Below are 24,626 nucleotides of genomic sequence, written 5' to 3'. Positions count from 1 at the left end.
GAAACATCAAAAAGTAGAAATATACAAGATTAAGCCAAAAAAAAGTATTAATGACAAAAAGTAGACAAGTAAGGGTGTTAACTATAGGAGAAAATTAAAGAAGAAATATTCATAAAAATGGTCATCAGTGATTTTTTTGTTATCTTTCTTGGACCAAACTTTGTTATCATTTAAATCTCAACCACTACTGTTCACCATAACACTGTTATGTATTGTACATAAATAGTAGAAGAATTACTTTAACTGTTCACCATAACAGAGTGTTATGTATTGTATATAAATAGTAGAAGAATTAGTAAAGTAGAGAGAAGAAAGTAGCAGAAGATATGGCAGAGGAGAAGTGTGCACCATTGTTTGAGACAAAGAGAGCCAAAGGAAGGTTGTTTTACAAGGTGTTTTCTTTGTCATTGTTTGTGGGGATTTGCTTCATCTGGGTTTTCAGAGTGAGTCATATACCAAGAGAAGATGGGAAATGGGGTTGGATTGGTTTGCTTTGTGCTGAACTATGGTTTGGTCTTTACTGGCTCCTCAGACACCCCTTCAGATGGAACCCTCTCTTCAGACAACCTTTCAGACATAGACTATCTCAAAGGTACCATGCACTCATCTTATCACTTTCTTCTTTCATTCATTCACTCACTTCTTCTGCACCTTTTTTCACTTCTCTACTATCAAAACAGATCCAAACTTCATGACATGAGTGTATGATTTTGAAACAGATATGAGAAGGTGCTACCAAAGGTGGACATCTTTGTGTGTACAGCAGATCCAGGAATTGAGCCAGCAGTGATGGTTATTAACACAGTGCTATCAGTTATGGCTTATGATTATCCAACAGAGAAACTGAGTGTGTATCTTTCAGATGATGCTGCATCAGATATTACCTTCTATGCTCTCTTAGAGGCTTCCATCTTTGCCAAACAATGGCTTCCATTCTGCAGGAAATTCAAGGTCGACCCCACCTCACCAGCTGCTTATTTCAAAACTATTGTCTCATCCACTCCTCCAAATGCTCCTGGCACAGACTTTGTCACCATCAAGGTCACTTCTTATCTGCTATTTTATTTGCTCATTTTATCTTCATTGTTAAATAGTTGTTTCAATTATTACGAAGATGAATATTCCTTGCCTGATGTGATGCTTTAATATAACGAACGTAATCGCACGTAGTCGTAATGGAGAAAAAAAAAAGGTTTTGATAAACCCTAATTGTAGAGAAAACTAAATATAAAATAAACTTTTATTCACTTGTGTATTATAGAGTAAAATACATGGTGTATATATAAGAGAAAGATTAAGACCTAGCTGAAACAGAAAAGGAAGGTTGGGTCAAACAAACAAAGCCCAATAATTTAAAATGGAAAAATAAATATGTTAACACCCCTCAAGCTGGGGAGTAGATATTTGTCAGGCCCAGCTTGGATTTGAGAGTAGAAAACTGTGCGGAAGCAAGGGGCTTGGTGAATATGTCAGCAACTTGCATTGCAGAAGTAATGGGCAGCAATTTGAGGAGACCAGAGTTAAGTTTTTCACGAACTAGGTGACAATCAATTTCGATGTGCTTGGTTCGTTCATGAAAAACTTGATTGGAAGCTATTTGAAGGGCAGATTTGTTGTCACAATATAGGTTTGCAGGCTGGGAGAGAGGAAGATGTAAATCCTGAAGGAGGTAGGACACATGTGGTGGTGGCAAGTGCTCTATACTCGGCTTCAGAGAGGAGCTGCGGGAGATAGTTGGCTGCTTTTTTGATTTCCATGATATTAGGGAGTCGCCTAAGTAGATGGAATATCCAGTGACAGATTTGCGTGTGGTAGGGCATGTTGCCCAGTCATAGTCACTAAAACTGAACTAGTGTGAGAAAAATATAGTCCTTCACCAGGGGTGCCCTTGAGGTAACGCAAAAGACGGGAGACAGCTTGCTGATGATGAGTTGTGGGTGCAGATATGAATTGGCTTAAATTGTGAACAGCGAAGGTGATGTCTGGTCGCGTGTTGATTAAGTAAATGAGACGTCCAAGGAGTCTTCTGTATTGGGAAGTGGCATCAGCATCGAGAGGTGAGCCTTGGTCGGGAGAGAGACGGGAGGTGTGAGTCATAGGAGTGGCCACAGGTGCAGAGTCAAGCATGCCAGTTTTTTGAAGGAGATCAAGAGTATACTTGCGTTGACTTAAATGAAGACCAGTACTATTGCGAGCAATTTCCAGTCCCAAAAAGTAGGTGAGATTACCTAAATTTTTTTATCTTGAAGTGATGGTGGAGGGATGCAGTAATTGTATTGATTTCCTCCGTGTCATCACCAGTTAAGAGCAAGTCATCAACATAAACAAGAATAACAGTGAGTTTATCATTATTATATTTAAGAAAAAGAGAATGGTCAGCAACAGAGATAGAGTAATTATTTGATAAAAGAAAAGTAGAAAGTTTTGCGTACCATTGACGACCAGCTTGACGAAGACCATACAAAGACCGTTGAAGCTTGCAGACATGCTGGGGAGAAGGAAGAGAGAGACCAGGTGGGGGGGTCATGTATACCTCTTCATGGAGATCACCGTGAAGAAAGGCATTATTGACATCAAGTTGTTTTAAAACCCAATTTTTGGTAGTGGCAACAGCAAGGAGAAGGCGGACGGTAGTGAGTTTAGCAACAGGTGCAAAAGTGTCTAAGAAATCAAGTCCTTCAAGTTGGGTGAACCCTTTGGCAACAACTCTAGCTTTGTGGCGCTCAACAGTGCCATCAGAATGATATTTAATTTTATATACCCATTTACAACCAATAGTTTTCTTTCCTGGAGGGAGAGGGGTAAGTTGCCAAGTATTGTTAGCAGCAAGAGCTTGAAGCTCAGCTTGCATGGCAGATTGCCAAGAAGCATGTTTGGAGGCTTCAGTATAGGTGCGAGGTTCAGGATGAGAGTTGATAGAGGAAATAATATTTCTAAAATTAGAAGATAAGGAATTGTAAGACAAGTAATTATGAATAGGATATCGACTACTTACAGTGTTGGTTGCTGTGTGGAAATCGGCAAGATAGGCAGGTTGTCAGTGAGGACAAGTTGATCTTCTTGGAAATTGGGGTGAGGTGCTTCCTGGAGGTGCAGGAGGTGATGATGCTGGTGGAGGTGCAGTGTTGGATGCAGGAGCAGAGACATTATTTGCCGGAAAATCAGAGGATAATAAGGCTGGTGGAGGGGCAGTATTGGGTGCAGGAGTAAAGGCACACGGCTCGGCAGAAGGTGCAGGAGTAGAGGCACACGGCTCGGCAGGAGGTGCAGTATCAGAAAAAAAATCAAGAGCAGAATTATATGCGTTAGAAATAGGGAGAGATAAAGTGTTGGGGTCCCTAGGCAAGCCACTGTCCAATTTATATGGAAAATGGGTTTCATGAAAGATTACATGTCTTGATATCTCTATGCGATGAAACTTTAAATTTAAGACAATATAACCTTTTGTATTTTGCGGGAAACCAAGAAAAATACCTTTGATAGATCTATCATCTAATTTCTTCCTATGTGCAGTAATGGTACTAGCATAGCATAGGCAATCAAACACTTTTAAAAAAGAAATGTCATACGGTTTTCCAAACAATTGTTCATGAGGAGTGATGTTATTAAGTAATGGAGTAGGAATAGAATTTATTAAGAAAACAACATGATTTACAGCAAATTCCCAAAAGATAGAAGGAAGATTTGCTTGAAAAAGTAAGACCCTGGTTACATTTAGTATGTGTTGATGTTTACGTTCCACAATGCTATTTTGTTGTGGTGTTTCAACACAAGATGTTTGATGTATAATTCCCTTTGAAGCATAAAAACTTGACATAGCAAACTCAACACCATTGTCAGTACGAATCATTTTGATATTAGTTTGAAAATGATTTTGAACAAAAAGAGTGAAGTTAATGATGTGCGGACGCACTTCAGATTTATTATGCAACAAAATAACCCAAGTATAGCGCGAGTAATCATCAACAATAGTTAAGAAATAACGAAAACCTTGCATAGAAGTTATGGAACAGGGTCCCCAAATATCAAAGTGTACAAGATCAAAAATAGCAGAGGTAGCAGTAGTACTTAAAGTGAAAGGAAGTTTCTTCTGTTTTGCACGACTACAAGTGTCACATACATGATGAGTATCAATAGTAATAAAAGGGTATTGTTTGCGTAAGACATGTAATCTTTCATGTGAAGGGTGCCCCAGTCTATAGTGCCACAATGTTTTGTCCGTGATATTACAATTAATAAGAGGAGCAAAATTATGTGGTTTAGAGCGATTAGAAGCAGGCAAGGTAGTGACAGGGTACAAGCCACCAGTGGCTTCAACTGTACCAATCCTCTCTTGGGTGAGATTGTCCTGTATAATGCAGTGAGTTAAAGTGAAAGTTAAAGTGCATTTAAGTTGGTGTGTGAGTTTAGAAACAGATATTAAGTTTAATTGAAAATGAGGCACATATAACACATCAGACAAATAAAACTTGGCCGAAAAATGTACTAAACCAGAATATGTGGCATAAACAGTTTGACCATTTGGGAGACTAATTAAGACAGGTTTGATTTTAGTCCAAGTAGTAAAAGCGCTCAGATTGTGGCAAACATGATCAGTGGCACCAGAATCAACAAGCCAAGATTCTTTTATAGCAGATAATGAAGAGAAAAACTTACCCGTTGAAGATTGCTCGGTATTGGTGATTTTATCTGCCGAGAAGGTTCTGACTTGATTAATTTGAGCGTGAGGGGCAGGATCCTCAAGGTTTTGCTGACGCAAAATGTTGGTCAGGAATTGACACTGTTGTGGTGTAAGTTGAATCCCCTTTACATCCTGCTCTTTAGAAAAAGACTCAAAAGAAGGGTTAGTAGTAAACATATTGTTGGCTTGGGATGTCCTATTGATGGATTTGTAGCCAGGAGGAAACCCATGTTTTTTATAACAGGTGTCGACAGTGGTGTCGACAGTGTGGCCAAGACGGTTACAAAAAGTGCAAATTTTTCTAGTAGAAGAAAACTTTGAGGTTTTAACATCATTAGAAGGAAAACCCACCTTTCGAAAACAAACAGCTTCAGTATGACCGTACTTACCACAAAAATTGCATGTAGTAGTGCGACTACTGTTAAGACTATGAAGACTAGGGGCAGGAACAACAGTGGATAATTGTCTCTCTTGTTGAACAACCAAGGAAATTTTTTTGGATATGGTAGGAATGGGATCCATGAGCAAAACATGAGAACAAATATTTTTATACTGATCATTTAATCCTCTTAAAAATTGCATAGCACGATCCTCACACTTTCTTTGATTTATAATAGAAATGACAGAACAAGAACATTTTACTGGGCATGTGCACATAGGATTAGGTCTAAAATTCTCTAATTCATCCCAAATAATACGCAATTTTGTAAAATACTCTGTGACAGACATATCCCCTGGTTTAAAGAAATAGCCTCAAATTGCAAATCAGAAATGCGAGATAAATCCCCTTGTGAATATCTAACTTTTAAATCATTCCAGATGTCAAAGGCTATGTCCATCCAAACAATGCTTTGCCTAATAGGGATTGAAACAGAGTGTACTAACCAAGAGACAACCATGTTGTTACAGCGTGTCCAAGACGAGAAAGTGGGATCATTCCTTTGTGGGCATGGGTGTGAGCCAAGTATGAATTCCACTTTGTTCTTGGCACTAAGAGCAGTGATGAAGGACCGACTCCACGAATGGTAGTTTGTTGAATCAAGAACAGGTGACACCAACGAGGTTGCAGGGTTCTCGCTTGGGTGTAAGTATAGAAAGTTGTTCATCGGCTGTTCCAAAAGGGTCATCGGTGTAGGGTTTCCATTTGAAGAGGAAGTCGGTGTGGGGATTTCATCAGCCATCGCCTACAAGGTTTTAAAGAAAGAAAAAAAAAATAACCAAGAACAACAAAGAGGGAAATAAAAATTAGAGAGAAGCGCAGCAGAGCTCTTCATCGAATGAAGAGCTCTGATACCCTATTACGAAGTGGATTTTAAGCCTAACTCAACCCCATAAAACCGGCTCATAAGGTTGAGGTCTGCACCCACTTATATACTATGAAAGGCTCTCATCTCTAGTCGATGTGGGATCTCCAACACACCCCTCACGCCGAGAGTGATAGATAGAAGCTCGTGCGTGGGACTATATATTATGGGTGATCCGATAGCGGCCCGATAGCGGGTGGCACGATAGGCCCAACACAAACACTCGCTAGGATAGGCTTGAAATGACTCTGATACCATATTACAGTAAATGAAGATGAATATTCCTTGCCTGATGTGATGCTTTAATATAACGAACGTAATCGCACGTAGTCGTAATGGAGAAAAAAAAAAGGTTTTGATAAATCCTAATTGTAGAGAAAACTAAATATAAAATAAACTTTTATTCACTTGTGTATTATAGAGTAAAATACATGGTGTATATATAAGAGAAAGATTAAGACTTAGCTGAAACAGAAAAGGAAGGTTGGGCCAAACAAACAAAGCCCAATAATTTAAAATGGAAAAATAAATATGTTAACATCAATACATATTTGGTTTTTAGAACAATCTTTCTAAAAAAAACTTTAACTATATTAATTTTGTTTTCACTACCTTAATGATTAAGATAATTGAATACACATTTTATGTTTAGTAATTGTCACTTATCTTTATTAAAAAAAATAATGATAATATATTAATCTTGAAGAAATAGTTAAGGATTTAGATTTTTAAAAAAATCATGTCCTATGCAAAAAAAATTACCATTAAACGAATCATTAATGTATGTAATTAAAGTGCAGAAATTGTACCAAGATATGGAAAGTAGAATAGAAAATGCAGCCAATATGGGTAGAGTCCCAGAAGAAGTACACTCAAAGCATAAAGGGTTTTCTCAGTGGGATTCATACTCTTCTCGAACAGACCATGACACAATTCTTCAAGTAAGACACTTTCTCCTAAGCACTTTTGGTTTATTAACAAGCTATTCTGATGATTAATGTATAATTTTAACAATATTTTTTTCAATAAAGTACCACACTAGTCTCATTAAGTAATATTCATTTTTTCTTTATAGAGGCTAACATGATACTTTACTTAATGTTCTAATATTAAAACTAATGTTTGAATATTAATCTTTTTTTTTCTTTTTACTGCTATACTCATGCCTAATATAATATGTATTATTTTCTGTATAGATATTACTTGATGGAAAGGACTCGAGTGCCAAAGATGTAGATGGGAATGTTATGCCCATATTAGTATATTTGGCTCGTGAGAAGAGACCTCATGTCGCACATAACTTCAAAGCTGGAGCCATGAATTCGTTGGTATTGTGTATGCATTTATGATAAGGTTTGTGCATGTTGCTGTGAAATTAATCATCGGTTTTCTTACGTATTCCTGGTCCTAAATGCAGATAAGAGTGTCATCAATGATTAGCAATGGGGATATTATCCTTAATGTAGATTGTGACATGTACTCAAACAATTCTCAATCTCTAAGGGATGCACTTTGCTTCTTCATGGATGAAGATAAGGGCCATGAAATTGCTTTTGTGCAGACTCCACAGTGTTTTGAGAATATCACGAAGAATGATCTATATGCTGGTTCTCTACGAGTAATTTTTGAGGTAAATTAGTTGATGATCTTTTTCTTATCAAACCAAAGTTGTTCATCATTAATTAGGCACTCTGCTATGTAGATTACCTTAATTAAAGTTTGTGATGGTTTGAATTTTAAACATGTGAAGATGGATTTCCATGGTATGGATTCACTTGGTGGGCCTTTGTATATTGGAACTGGTTGCTTTCACAGAAGAGAGATACTGTGTGGAAGAAAGTTCAATGACCAAATCAAGAAAGAAGCAAGCTTGCATGAACTGGAAGAAAAATCAAAGGCTCTTGCTAGTTGTACCTTTGAGAAAAACACTTTATGGGGAAAAGAGGTCACAATTTTTCTCATTGTCCATATCTTGAGCTCTTGTTATTGTGATAGTGATTGTGTCATATTTAAACGATCAAGTTTAATAGATAAATGAAAGTAATTTCTTTAACTGGTCATGTAATCAGTAACTGACTTTTAATTTTAATCTTCCATCTATGATTATATGACTTAGATATATAGCTTTTTTTTTCACAATATTAAAAAAGTTATCTATAATAGTGTAGTGGCTAATTTGTTGAAGCTATATGAATATTTGATTACAGATGGGACTGCAATATGGTTGTTCACTGGAGGATGTTATGACAGGATTGTCTATTAAATGCAAAGGATGGAAATCAGTGTACTATAATCCTCAAAGGAAAGCTTTCTTAGGTGTAGCTCCAAACACTCTGCCACAAGCACTAGTTCAACATAAGAGATGGTCTGAAGGATGCTTTCAAATTTTTCTTTCTAAGCATAGTCCTGCTTGGTATGCTTATGGATTCATCAGTCCAGGCCTCCAAATGGCATATTGTTACTATAACCTATGGGTGTTTCTTTCCTGGCCAACTCTATATTACTGCATTATCCCTTCACTCTATCTTCTCAAAGGCATTCCCTTGTTTCCTCAGGTATGAATGTGAGACATTCTTGGCAACACAAAACAAGTATGGTTGTCATGAAGGACTGAATCTCTCTTTTAAGCTATTAGATAAAATCATGTGAATGTTTGTGTTTTTAGTTTTTGACATGGTATCAAAATTTGAATGACTTCAATGCTTCAACTCTTACCACTTGGGAGCTATTTTAGATTGAAATTACTTATTTCCATTTGCTCTCCAATTAAAGGTGACACATTGCAAAAAAATGTATGTCTCTTCCTCTACTTGAAAAGATTTTGCTGAAATTTCTTTTTATTAGACAAAACTTATATTAGTCTCTCGTGTATTTTTTTTATAGTGTTTTTCAATCAGAATTAGAATTTCACTTTCATGAGCAATGTTGATTTTTAATGTTTGCATTATACCAACATACTGATCCAATCCAAGTTAAAAAAACAACACCAAAATCACCTAAAGAGTTGTACGAAAATTATGTGCTTTAATTAAGTTAAAGGAGTAGGGAAGAAGACAGTAAATAAAACATGTGATTTGATTTCAATTGTTTGGTATCTACTTCTAAACTTCTAACTTTTACCACCCTGCTGCATTCATCAGATGTCAAGTCCATGGTTCATCCCTTTTGCATATGTGATGCTTGGCGATTCCTCTTACTGCCTGATGGAGTTTTTGTGGTCAGGAGGCACAGTAAAGGGTTGGTGGAATGACCTACGGTTATGCCTATACAAGAGAACAACCTCTTATCTCTTTGCTTTTGTTGATACCATCTTCAAGTTTTTTGGGTTTTCAGAATCAACCTTTATAGTATCTGCAAAGGTAGCTGAAGAAAAAGTTTCCCAACGATATGAGAAAGAAATCATGGAGTTTGGAAACTCATCCCCAATGCTCACTTTGCTAGCAACACTTGCATTGCTCAATTTGTTTTGCCTTCTTGGCATGCTCCTAAAGCAAGTGTTCATCAATCAAGAGGGTCTCAGAATTTTTTATACAATGACATTGCAAGTTCTACTAAGTGGGGTTTTGGTTCTGATCAATGTACCTGTGTACCAAGGACTCTTCCTAAGAAAAGACAAGGGAAGATTACCAATATCTGTTGCAGCTAAATCCACAGCATTAGCTCTATCTGCATGTTTCCTCTTTATTTCTACAAGTTAAGATGTTTTTCATTTTTAGTTTTAGTTTAAATGTTCTTTATTTTTACAAAGTTCTACTCTTTAGTGTAATAATTTAGAAAATGTGTACCCTAATCATCACAATTCACCAACACTATTGTGCTTTTTATTCAAGTGCTGAATAATTTCACCTTTTTTATTTGTATTTGTCATTCTGTTAGAAAATACATAATTTTATTTTTTTCCGAGTGTGGATGGCATAAATCACAATTCAATCCTTTTGCACTCAAAACAAGGCCACAGACCACTCAGAATCATGATCTGATTCAAGGTACATGTTTTATTACATTACAGGAAAGACTTTAAATGTACTATATGATTCAGACGTAATTCATTCATTTCTAATGATTGTGTCAAATAATTGACATTGTCAATCCCCTCTCTAGATAATTATTTGGTTGTTTCAACTACCACCAATCAATCTATAATTACAAATAAGATATGTTCAGATTGTCCTTTAGATTGTCCTTTGTAATAATTAGATGTGACCTTAGGTATGTACGCGTTATTTTCCAATCAAGTCCTTTTAAATTGTTCAAAAATAAATAAATAAAATCAGTAGTATTTTCCCAATTCTGAGAATTTTCTAAAAACAACCACCAATTCAGAAAATGAGACTTTAAAGAATGAAATTTAAGTTTACTTGTTATTGTCTTCTATAGAATAAAAAGAGGTAGTTGATTTGAAAAGTATAGTTAAACAAAATAGTAATAGCCTATTTGACGTTGAAAATGTAAATTTTAGCTTTCGAATTTACTCACGTATTTAAGTCCCTTGATAATTTATGGAACAAAATAAATATCATTGAACACTGTGTATTAAAAAATATAATCTTAAATCTAATTCTAATAGAATTGTTGTATTAAAAAAAAATTTAAAACAAATATCGAAAATGTTTTTCATTCACAAATTATATTGAAAATGTTTTTCATTCACATGGAAGTTTGTTTTTAGGAACTAAGTTCATTTTTGTGGTTATTTCCTGTTTTGTATAATTGGAATAGGAAAATATACATCATTTAAGATAATTGTTTCTTATTTTCTTAAAAAATATTAAGACATAGAGGGTTGGGGACAAGAAAAAAATTAAGAAAAATTTCCATTCGAATGCTTGAAATGAATTAAGGGGTTTATTTTCATGCTGAACAAATGGTGAACAAAGTTATTCAAATTATAATATTTATAGTCGGGTGTTTGTCCTGAGACTACGCTTGAAAACCATTTATAAATATATCTTTGTAGAGCCATACACACTGATAAATATCATAGTTATTTGGTATGCCTTTCCCTGTACTGAATTTCCAAGTTTTTTTTCCATAGTGTTCATATGGTACACGTTTATCTAACAAATGTTTGTTGGTTATTAATTCAGATTTTATTACCCTTAAACTATTTTACCATTATATTGCATTAATGGTCAATTTACCGGGCCTGTTAGTATTTCCTAGTTTATAGTTTCCAAGTAATTGTAATTATTATATTTATGATTGAGTGAATCAAAATGAATAAGATCAGTTTTGCAATTTTATGCAATTACGTTTAATCAGTTGCTATAACCTTTTGTCTTTTCTTATTTCTTTCAATTAGTTCCTACAACTGGTATCAAGAGCTAGGTTGTTATCATGAACTCTACCCAATTATCAGTCTCTATCCTTGATGGAAAAAATTACAATCGGTGGTGTGTGCAAATGAGAGTTTTGTTTGATTATCATGAGTTATGGGATGTCGTTGAGAGTGGAGTATCTGCATTAGTTGGTAATGCAACTGAGGCGCAACGAGTAGCGCATCGTGATCAAAAGAAAAAAGACAATAAGGCTTTGTATCTCATCCATCAAGGGATGAATGACGAGACGTTTGAACAGATAGAAGGAGCAACAACTGCTAGTGAGGCTTGGACAATTTTGTCAACCAATTATAAAGGTGATGATAAGATCAAGAGGGTGCGTCTTTAAACCCTAAGATGCCAATATGAATTGCTGCAGATGGAAACCACAGAGAGACTATTGATGTCTATATAAACAAAGTTCTTGCCTTGACAAATAAGATGAAGAGCAATGGTGAAACACATTCGGAGCAGGCAAAGGTGGAAAAGATTTTGAGATCTTTAACTCCCAGATTTGAACATGTTGTTGTCGCAATTGAAAAGGCCAATGACATTTCAAAAATGACAGTAAGGTTATGGTCTGGTTCCCTACGAGCGCATGAGCAGCGGATGAATGACAATAAAATTGAAAAACCAATTGAACAGGCTTTACAAGCACAAGTCTCAATTGGTAGATCCTATCATAAACATGGTACTTATTGTAGTAAAGGTCGTGGTGACCAGAATCATGGAGGCGCTGAGCAAAACAACATTGGTTCCAATCACAATCCAAGTTCAAATAACTCTTGGTGTGGTGAACGTGGACGCGGAGGACGAGGAGGCATTTATAATAAATCAAATGTTGAGTGTTATAATTGCCATAAAGGTGACCATTATGCAAATGAGTGCAGATCAAAAGGTGATAATCATGCTGCCAATTGTGCTCAAGAAGACAGTAATCATGAACAAGATGAAGAGGATCATGCAGTACTAATGGCAGCCACATCAAATGAAACTCCAAACAATCATACTTGGTATTTGGATACAGGTTGCACAAATCACATGTGTGGTAAGAAGGAGTTGTTTGCAGATTTGGATGACTCATTTCGCACAAAAGTGAAATTCGGTGATGGCAGGTTCGTTCCGGTGACTGAAAAAGGGCGAATTCTTATCACATTGAAGAATGGTGATCACAGTTACATCTATGATGTTTTCTATGTACCTGATATGAAAAGTAATTTGTTGAGTATGGGGCAACTGGCCGAGAAGGGTTATGTGATGCACATAGTTGAAAATAAATTATCAATTTTTGATAAAAAAAGGTAGTTTGATTCTTAAATCCTTTTTTATCAAAAAACCGCATGTTTCCAGTAGATATTCATATGGGTGATTTCAAGTGCTTGAATGCAATAGTGAATAATGAATCGTGGTTATGGCATTTACGCTTTGGGCACTTAAATTTTCAGAGTTTGGAAAATCTTTCCAAAAGAAATTTAGTGAATGGTTTACCCCATATTCATCACCCTGATCAATTGTGTGAGACTTGCATTTTTGGAAAGAATCACAGGATACCATTTGTTAAGGAGCCTTGGCGTGCAAAATTTCCTTTGGAGCTTGTTCATACAGATGTTTGTGGCCCGATGAACATATCATTAGTTGGAGGTAATAAGTAGTTTTTAACCTTTATTGATGATTTTTCAAGGAAAACCTAGATTTATGTATTGAAAAGCAAGGATGAGGACAAGATCAAAGTTGGATGATAAGGCAGTGAAGACCATTTTCATTGGATATAAGCATAGGGGATACAAATTGTACAATCCAATGACAAAGAAAGTGATTATCAGTCGTGATGTTACATTTGCCGAAGATGAGGAATGACAATGGAATGCAGCAACTGAAATGGATTCAAAAAAACGATATATTTATGTTTTGAATAATGATGTGGAAGATGGAGTCACTTCTGAAGCACCTGCAGTTCAACCTGAAGATGTAATTCAACCTGAAATTGCAACTCCAATTGCAACTATGATGGAGCGACCAAGAAGGTAGCAACGATAACCTGTACATCTTCAAGATTGCGAAGTAAATCTTGATGATGAAGTTGATGACAATGGAGATTTGGTTCACTTTGCTTTTCTTGCTAATTCAGAACCTGTGAGACTTGTCAATGCCATTCAACACCCCAAATGGCAAAAGGCTATGAATGAAGAATTGATGGCGATTGAGAAAAACAATATCATGACTCAAATTGGGAAGATTGTTCCAAATCAGAATTAAAGGAGGATGTTGGTTATTAATTCAGATTTTATTATTATTAATTCAGATTTTATTACCCTTAAACTATTTTACCGTTATATTGCATTAATGGTCAATTTACAGGTCTGTTAATATTCCTAGTTTATAGCTTCCAGTAATTGTAATTATTATATATATATATATGATTGAGTGAATCAAAATGAATAAGATCAGTTTTGCAATTTTATGCAATTACGTTTAATCAGTTGCTATAACCTTTTGTCTTTTCTTCTTTTCTTCAATTAGTTCCTACAATGTTGAGCTTCAACATACGTAATTATTGTACGCAATTAATTAAATAAACATAGAATCTCATAATTAGTGGATTATTACATTATTAACTTGTAATTTGTAGAGAGAAACTCTTTAAAATAAAATAAATGTCACATGACAATAATGAATGAATGTGGTATGATTTTGATTTAAAAAAATAATTTTTTTTTATATTTATGCGGGTCAGCAGGTCAAACTATCCCACCCCATTGTTGGTCCATGTATGCTTCAGGTTATGCGGGACGAACCTAAGCGAATCAACGAGTTAGATTAGTGAACCCGTCTCATGCTTTTTGGTAGCGGTCATCGGGTCAGCCTACATAACCTGCTCTACATTATCATCCCTACTTTGTTCCACCTATTATCATTGTTTTATAATAATTAAACATATTTAAAATAATTTCTATAGTGAGAAAAAGCATAGCATGTTTCACTTAAAAATAATTTTCTTAATTTTTTTATTGTTTTTGAAAAAAAGATAATTTCATCATCACTTAAAAAAAACAATAGATCGATTTTGAAGGATACATCTATATACTTAATGAGAAAAAATGTTTATTTTTTATATAATAAATATTATATTTCTATAATACACATATTAATAAATAATATTATATAAAAAATTTCTATTTTATATTTATTTTACATTTTAAATTATAATATAAGGTGGTTTTTAGTTTTTGATAACTTCTTCCAATAACTATTGAATTATTTAACTTTGTTTTCACACTTTGAAAAGTTAATTAATTCAATCAATTTTTAAAGTTAATCAAATTTCATCCATTAATAAACTTAGTTCTATTTTGAAAACCTTGAATTATACCCTTCCACTTACAAAATTCTCATTATAAATTCTTTTAAATTTTGATCTTAGAATATAAATTTTGATTGAGTTGAAACTAAAATATATTAAGATTTTCATCTTTTATATCATAATGTTATATGTATTAAAATTTCTTAATATAAAAATATTTTATATTTTCTATCATTCCAATTATTTTTTCCGGAGATCAACTCGTGAATTTAGAAACAAAATAATTCACTTTAACATCTCAGAGTGCATGGGAAGGTTAAGTAAAAAATTCAACATGAAAACATTTTTACTTGTACTTAATATGTTATTATCCAATATAAGCTATTGAAATATAAACCATGTAAACAATTCACATAATGAATTGGTTTCGTTAACAAATTTTCTTCATGAATAATTGAATATTATTTTATAAAATATATTGATTGATAGATTTGTGTATGTTAGTACTTAGATGTTACTGATAAATTTATGTACATCAATAATTATTAACAAATTTTATCGACAAATATAAAAATTAAAAAAAGTTATTATATTTTTTTAATCATTGAAAATAAAATAATATAATAATAACAACATAAAGCAACATCAAAATCAATAGGATACATGATTATTTGATTGAATTACTCTTTAAACACATGATTTTTTATTATTATTTTGTAAGTAAGATACATCAAAATTCAATTAATATATCATCGACGATATATTTTTCCAGTTCTATCTAGATACAAATGACTCTCAATGAAATAGGGAGGATCTTCAAAAACTTTAACACCTTGCTCGGGACACAATGACAACCCATGTTTGGCAAGACCATCAGCTGCTGCGTTTACCTCCCTGAACACATGATTCAAATAAATCATGTTAGCCGTCTTACATATCTCCATAATTGAAGAGATAACATCTTGACTTTGTCTTGTATCGTCATTGCTTTGTTGGGCTACCAAGCTAGTAATGATATCGACGGCAACTTTAGAATCACTTTCAACCATCAAGTTCTTGTATCCCTTGGAGATTGTTGTTTCAATTCCAATCTTGATTGCCTCTAATTCAGCCGTTAGTACTGAACAATTTGCCAAACCACTAGAGAAACCAAAGATAAAATTTCCTCTCCAATCTCTCACAACCCCTCCTGCGCCTGCTTTGTTTCCGTGCATTGTAAATGCTCCATCACAATTAATCTTGACAAATCCTTCAAAAGGTGGTCTCCACCAAATTAATCTTGAAGGTCTTATATTTTTCTCCTATCAAATTTTTTACATTTTAATATAAATTAATAACTTAAAAGAGTTAAATGATACTTCATAATAACAAGGTAAATCATGTACCTTCACAGTGTTTTTCATGCCAATAGAAGTTTTCTCTGAAACAGACCATGAATGTAAATTTCGACACTGATCACCATACATGCAGTTCCCATTTTTCCAATATTTACATGTAATTGATGATTTCAAACAAGTCTTAACAACACTCGTTTTGGATGTCTTGCTATAAGGAAACCTTTGATGATGTCTATTACATCCATCATTTAACCAATACTGATAAGTTGGTATTGTTTCATTTCTGCTAACTAGTTCCATCATTGTCACAACCTTAAATCCAAGATAACACAAAATAAATACAGAGAAAATTAGTCTCTACACTATAATTTTGTAAAAATTTCTCAAAAAATTTAAAGGATTTTTTTAAAAAAAATCTCAACAAATGAAGAAGAGTAAACTACAAATAAATTTAAATTTTAAGTAAGCACCATAACTTAAAAATCTTGATATTTAAATTTGAAAATGAAGTAAAATTACCATCTTTCTAAAATGAAAATATTTGTTGTATTTCATAATTTTTTTTTTAAAAAGTCATTACAAAATTGGTAAAAGAACAAAATAATATTTCCTTTCAAAGAATGAAAATGTATAAAAAAAATAATAGAAAACAAAAATTAATATTTGTGAGTGAAATTTAAAAAAAGTAATCAAAATAATCATATATCTTGTAATGTAAATCATTCATATGAATTTGAAACTTAAATATTATATTTTTGTATAATAAAACTTGATACTCTTGATTAAAAACATACCGTTTTTAGGACACTTTTATTCCCTTTTGATTACCACCCAAGAAAATAGGTTTTCAAGACCTAAGAAGATAGGTTTTCAAGGTAGATGGTATTTAGGAAATAGAAAATGGTAGACATAAAAGATATACAACTAAATAGTTTATTTATAGAGATGTCATTGATAACACAGAATAACCGATATTCAAATTTTATATTATTTTTATTATTAAATTTAATCAGTTATATTTGATTCGATTATATTTAATGAAATATCTTATCAAATCATATTTTATCCAATCAAATTCATTTTAAAGAATAATAAAAATAAAAAAATCTTTAAATTATATTTAAGCGATTCTATTAGTATATATTTAATTCAAATTATATTTTATCAAATATAATAACATAAAATAATTTATATTTTATAATTTATTATTATTTCATAGGGTTAAATAATTTGACACTTCGTAACTTTATTATTATTTTTCTAATATTGATTTTTAATATACTTATTATTATTATTAATATAAATAATATAAATAATATAAATAATATAAATATAATAAATAATATTAATAATATAAATATAATAAATAATATTAATAATATAAATAATATAAATAATATAAATATAATAAATAATATAAATAATATAAATAATATAAATAATATAAATAATATAAATAATATAAATAATATAAATAATATAAATAATATAAATAATATAAATAATATAAATAATATAAATAATATAAATAATATAAATAATATAAATAATATAAATAATATAAATAATATAAATAATATAAATAATATAAATAATATAAATAATATAAATAATATAAATAATATAAATAATATAAATAATATAAATAATATAAATAATATAAATAATATAAATAATATAAATAATATAAATAATAGAAATAATATAAATAATAGAAATAATATAAATAATATAAATAATATAAATAATATAAATAATATAAATAATATAAATAATATAAATAATATAAATAATATAAATAATATAAATAATATAAATAATATAAATAATATAAATAATATAAATAATATAAATAATATAAATAATATAAATAATATAAATAATATAAATAATATAAATAATATAAATATTATAAATAATATAAATAATATAAATAATATAAATATTATAAATTATAAATAGTATAAATAGTATAAATAGTATAAATAATATAAATAATATAAATAATATAAATAATATAAATAATATAAATAATATAAATAATATAAATAATATAAATAATATAAATAATATAAATAATATAAATAATATAAATAATATAAATAATATAAATAATATAAATAGTATAAATAGTATAAATAGTATAAATAGTATAAATAATATAAATAGTATAAATAATATAAATAATATAAATAATATAAATAATATAAATAATATAAATAATATAAATAATATAAATAATATAAATAATATAAATAATATAAATAATATAAATAATATAAATAATATAAATAATATAAATAATATAAATAATATAAATAATATAAATAATATAAATAATATAAATAATATAAATAATATAAATAATATAAATAATATAAATAATATAAATAATATAAATAATATAAATAATATAAATAATATAAATAATATAAATAATATAAATAATATAAATAATATAAATAATATAAATAATATAAATAATATAAATATTATAAATCTTATAAATCTTATAAATAATATAAATAGTATAAATCTTATAAATAATATAAATCGTATAAATAATATAAATAGTATAAATAGTATAAATAGTATAAATAGTATAAATAGTATAAATAATATAAATAATATAAATAATATAAATAATATAAATAATATAAATAATATAAATAATATAAATAATATAAATAATATAAATAATATAAATAATATAAATAATATAAATAATATAAATAATATAAATAATATAAATAATATAAATAATATAAATAATATAAATAATATAAATATTATAAATCTTATAAATAATATAAATAGTATAAATCTTATAAATAATATAAATAATATAAATCGTATAAATAATATAAATAGTATAAATAGTATAAATCGTATAAATAATATAAATAATATAAATAATATAAATAATATAAATAATATAAATAATATAAATAATATAAATAATATAAATAATATAAATAATATAAATAATATAAATAATATAAATAATATAAATAATATAAATAATATAAATAATATAAATAATATAAATAATATAAATAATATAAATAATATAAATAATATAAATAATATAAATAATATAAATAATATAAATAATATAAATAATATAAATAATATAAATAATATAAATAATATAAATAATATAAATAATATAAATAATATAAATAATATAAATAATATAAATAATATAAATAATATAAATAATATAAATAATATAAATAATATAAATAATATAAATAATATAAATAATATAAATAATATAAATAATATAAATAATATAAATAATATAACTAATATAAACAATATAAATAATATAAATAATATAACTAATATAAACAATATAAATAATATAACTAATATAAATAATATAAACAATATAAACAATATAAATAATATAAATAACATAAATAATATAAATAATATTAATATTATTCATAAAAATATAAGTAAAAACAATTAAAAAAATGAAAAAATATAATAGAAAATATTATTGTGCTAAATATAAATAAATTTATTAACTATACTAAATAACATTAACAATATTTAATAATATTCATAATATTAAGAATGTTAATAATATTAAAAATTGTTTAAAAATATTTATAATATTTTAAATATCTAATAATATTAATAATGTTAATAATTTAAATAAGATAAATGATATTAATAATATTAATATTATTAACAATAATAATATTAATATTATTAGTAATAATAGTAATATAAAAATATTAATATTATTTATATTATTAATAATATTAATATTATTTATATTATTAATAATATTAATATTATTTATATTATTAATAATAATAATAAGTATTGGTTAATGCTTCTCTGGTCATTGAAGGAATTTGGCTTTGAATCTTGTCTATTGTAGTTTTCTTTTAACATTAATCGTGTTATATGAGGATTTATCCGTATGTAATTATTCCCGCTTCATGGCGCCAAAGTTACATACGATTTTTTTCGTATGTAATATCTATTTACGTATGGAATAAAATCCGTATGTAAATATTTGTATGTAATTGGAGATTTTCTTATAGTGGTGGGTCACACCTTACTCATACCATCGTAGAACTGACTCAGGCATACTTAGGCTTTTCCTGACTAAACCTTTCCTAAACTTTACCCGACCTGACCAACATGGGTCCAACTCAACTTATATCGACATTAATTGGGCTTATTTCATCTTAACTTGAAGGTTTAGCCAATGATGATTTTTGCATGTACGAGGTTGATGAGTACGAAAGAGTTTAAGAATATTACATACAAGGTTGTGTTTATATGAAGAAGCTTTATTAGACTTGAGTTGGTGCTTATTCCATCCACACTTCATTCATATTTAACTTATTTTGTATTTTTATAGTTGAGTTTCAACCGAAAATTTCTTTTTTTATGTTGGAAGTTTTAAGGGATATTATATACAATATTGATAATGCTTTGAATATTGAAGGAGTACCTATTTTACACAAAAACATGTATGATTTCTACCATGAATATTTTCAATTTGGTGATCTTCTAGTCAAAATAGAATTAGAGGGAATATTATTTATTAGGTTATATCTTAAAGACATAGAAGAGCAAAAGACACCTATTAATAGATTTTCAAAATGATCATCTAGATATTGTCCGGATGTAAAGTATATAAATGTTGGAGGTGATGCACAATTGTGTGTACATATCTTTGGTGACACCATTAATAAGTGTTTGTCATTTACATCTTGTTGATATTATTTAGTTTCTAAATTTGGTAGCAAAAACATTGGTTGCTAATTAGATACCAATTTAAAAACTATTTAACAATAATAGAAACTAATTTAGAAATCAATTTTTTGTTAGTTTCTAAAATGGTTTATAATTTAGTTACTATTGCAACTAATTATTTTGGTCTCTAAAAATTGGTTTCTATTTCATGATTTTCTTGTAGTCTTAGTTTTCTATCAATTTGATATTTCTAATATATCTCAGTCAATTTTAAACCTCTTTCGAGCATTTATTTGTTGGAAATTATACTTAAAATTCTTTTAATTTCTTCAAACATCCAATGTTATTGTTTACTAAAGTTAAAATTTGATTTTTGTTGTTAATATTTAGTAAATGATACATTAGACGTTCTCCTTTATAAAATACATAAACCAGTAGACTCTCCCTACAACTTATATAAGTAGACGCTTAGATTAGTATAGAGATATATACTGTGTCTAATTCATTACATCTTAGTTTGAATTTCTTTAGCAAACTATAAATTGGAAAATTTATAAGCTTTCACTTTGGAACGTTATACACTTAAACATTCTTTTTCCACTAATATTTAACCTTGAAACAATATGTATGAATCTTTAAATTGAGAAATTAAAAATAGCTAGTGATATTATTAATATTTTCAAGAAGAATTTCAAAACCAAAATTTGGATATAATTTGTAGAAAGAACAAATTTAAATTTTGAATTGAAATAGGAAAGTGTATAAGGAGCTTGTTAATAAAATATTCTTAAAGCGTTCGTAAAATCAAAAAATATATATAAATATATATAAATATATATATATATATAAAAGAGATGTCTAAGTATTATTTGTAGTAATCTCCTTTAATTTTACATTACCACACTTAGCGTTTCTATGTACGGTTCTCACCAAGATGAGATCGGTTAGAATTCGAATGAGTTTCGAGTGATCTTCCTTCAAGCTCCAATGATTCAACTTCTAAAGAATGAGGGGGGCTCCACTAAAGTACTTCGACTAAAGTACATAAAATTTTGTATATGTAGTGAGTATAGTGCAAGATATGCGTTGAGATTACTCCATCTAAGTGATTATCTATTTATAAGTTTTTATGGGCTTGGATCTTTGACACTGGTTTCTCCAGGTTTTATATATAAATCGGAGTATTTCATAATATAATCAAAACATTTATGTAATATAATAAGGGATAATGCGCAAATAAATCAAAACATTTATGTAATATAATAAGAGATATTACGCAGATAAAATCACTTTAATTGCCCTTGTTAATAGAATGTTAATTGTGTCTTGAAAAGATTTTAGTTACTAGATACCACGTTTGGTTTTATCATTATTTTTTGTATTCTTCCTTTTTTCTTGGACAAATTGGCAAATTGGGCTTAAACACAACTTACTGTATTTGGGCTCGTTCAAGGCTGCTTCTTCCTACACCTCCATATTCTTCTCTCACCTCCATACATTTTCGTATTTCCTAAAATACCCTTCTGTAAGATTCCGGATTACATAATCCGGAAGTCATTTTTCAAATTTGTAATTAGCTTCCGGATTATATAATCCGGAAGTCTTTTTTCATATGCATGATTACTTTCCGGATTACATAATCCAGAAGTTTTTTTTAACTTCCGGATTATGTAATCCGGAAGTCTTTTTTCAAATGCGTGTCTGGATTACATAATCCGGAAGCTATTTTATGGGGGTGGCGGAAGAAGGATAAAATTGTATTTTCATGTTGTTTATGGAGGTGCCAGAAGAAGATATGGAGGTGCAGGAAGAAACAGTCCTCGTTCAACCATATACTGGTCCGAGACAGACCTTCGTGTCAGGGCCATAATACAAGTGTTTATCGGACTACTTTTTGGATCGGTCTGTTAGGCCATAGGCCCGAGAAAGTCCCGGGCGGTACACTTACACATTCAGAAAAATATAAAAACTTAATTTATTATTACTAAATAAATCATTAAGCAATTTTGTTTCTAAATATTTAAAAGACAAAAGTATTCATTAAATTGTCATCCAAAGATTATTATTATTATTATAAATTTTACAAATATTTAATTAATCTATTATCACATTTACTATTTTCATTATTATTTTTATTAATATTACCACTTTTATTATTATCATCATTATAACTATTATTACTATTACTATCATTGTTATTATCCCACTAATTCATACTATTACTATCATTGCTATTATCCTACTAATTCATAGAAAATAGATTGAGATAACTATTAAGAAAGTGAACTTTAAGTCTAATTCAACCTTATAAAATTGATTTAAAGTTCATTTCTTAATATGATATCAGTCATGTAGAATCTATCTTATCGAGAGTTTGTTGGGCTTATCAGGTCACCCGCTATCGAGTCGCTATTGAATCACCCATAAATATATAGTCTTATGCATGAGTTGATAACCTCGGTATGAGGATGAGTTGAATAACTCACATCAACTAGAAATTAGAACATTTCGTAGTATATTAATGAGTACAAACCTCACTTGTAAGCTAATTTTATAATCTACTTCATAATAATAATTAATATTAAAAGAGAATCACATGTCAATTTCATACAATGCATTACATAAAAAAAAAGTTATATATTGTAAGTTAGGGTATCACACTTTAAATTTTGCTAATAGACCATGCAAAGTGGTTGCACAGAAGTGTAATTTGGCTTCCACCAAATAATTCACCCAAACAATTTTGTTTTCTTTTAAAAATATTAGTAAGAAAATCATGACACTTTTGATATGAGTTCCCTGTTTTTCTAATGTGAATTTATTTGAATGATTAAAAATGCTATATTTCCACAATATTTTTTGGCAATATTTAATTAAACTTAATTAATAAAAAAAAATTAGCTGACAATTAGTGTGCTAGTGTTCACTTTGTCTTAATTTGAAATGATTTGAATAGATTTTGAACTAAAAAGTCTGCAATCTAAATACTAAAATAATCAATGGTAGGATATGATTTGGATTACCACATTTGAAAGTCTATCTATCCATCCAATGAAATGGAGTTTAGATTAATTGAATCATTCACCTCACATACACATCCTTGAAAGTTATTATCAAAATAACTTACGAATTTGAATTTAAGTTACATATTTATAATTCTTTATTAGTTGATCTTCCATAGTAATAGATAGTAAATAGATATTTTTTAATGAATACTTGTGTAAAATAGATAGAGATATTTTAATTACTCACGACAAGGATATAAATACTTAAAACTTAGTAATTATTAATTAATCATATTTAGATATTTTTTAAATTAAGTGATTAAAATAAATTTACTAATTTGATAAATATTAATCATTGAAAAAAATTAGAATTTAATTTTATATATTTATAATTTTTATTTAAATTTATGAAATTAAAGTTGTTTTTGAAAGATTAATTCTTTAAAACTTTTACTTTGGTATAATTTATTTAATTTTTTTTAGAAAAATTAAATTTATTTGTACTAATATTTTAATATGCAATTTTATTTGAATTGTTATTTAAAATGACATTTTTATTTGATTTTATATTTCAAAGACTTGTTTTTAAATAATTTATTTAAAATAAAAAATTGTGAGCATAATTGTCTAAAAATATCTGAAGTTATTTTTGAAGTAATGAGAAGAATTGTTTGAATAAGACTCTAAGCACTAACCATAACCAGTCCTAGAAATTGGTATACCTGGTGGTGCATGAGAACCAATAAAAAATGGTCTTATGTAGAAAAATAAGTGCTTATCTCAGCAGTGTCGTGTGGAAAAATGCAGATAAGTTCTTGTATTACACGTTTATTTACTTTCCAACCTCACATAACCATTTTCATTAATTAATAACATCTTAATAAATATTTTAATGTTTGAGGGAATAAAATGTTTGATTTTTCAATTTTGAATAAAAAATTACATTTTCTAAAAT

At 28.9% G+C, this 24,626-nt stretch overlaps 1 protein-coding gene across 1 annotated transcript; it reads left to right on the top strand.

Moving 5' to 3' along the window:
• The first annotated feature begins 5 nt into the window (after positions 1-5).
• LOC137831365 (cellulose synthase-like protein E1) lies at positions 6-9,886 on the top strand. The gene is made up of 8 exons (XM_068639012.2): positions 6-592; positions 720-1,041; positions 6,786-6,926; positions 7,182-7,313; positions 7,403-7,615; positions 7,736-7,930; positions 8,193-8,540; positions 9,126-9,886. The coding sequence occupies exons 1-8, from the start codon at positions 327-329 to the stop codon at positions 9,681-9,683; spliced, it is 2,175 nt and encodes a 724-aa protein (XP_068495113.1). The 5' UTR covers positions 6-326; the 3' UTR covers positions 9,684-9,886.
• Positions 9,887-24,626: the final 14,740 nt, after the last annotated feature.

Source organism: Phaseolus vulgaris, chromosome 6 (assembly GCF_051622355.1).
Source record: "Phaseolus vulgaris cultivar YP4 chromosome 6, ASM5162235v1, whole genome shotgun sequence".
Lineage (NCBI taxonomy): Eukaryota > Viridiplantae > Streptophyta > Magnoliopsida > Fabales > Fabaceae > Phaseolus > Phaseolus vulgaris.
The sequence above is the reverse complement of the archived record's forward strand: the minus strand, read 5'-3'. Positions and strand labels throughout refer to the sequence as shown.

Bases quoted from the DNA above. Each gene is read 5' to 3' on its own strand.
- LOC137831365 (XM_068639012.2), top strand. From the start codon at position 327: ATGGCAGAGGAGAAGTGTGCACCATTGTTTGAGACAAAGAGAGCCAAA. The intron at 7,616-7,735 runs GTAAATTAGTTG...AAACATGTGAAG, and splicing joins CTCTACGAGTAATTTTTGAG to ATGGATTTCCATGGTATGGA. The intron at 7,931-8,192 runs GTCACAATTTTT...ATTTGATTACAG, and splicing joins ACACTTTATGGGGAAAAGAG to ATGGGACTGCAATATGGTTG.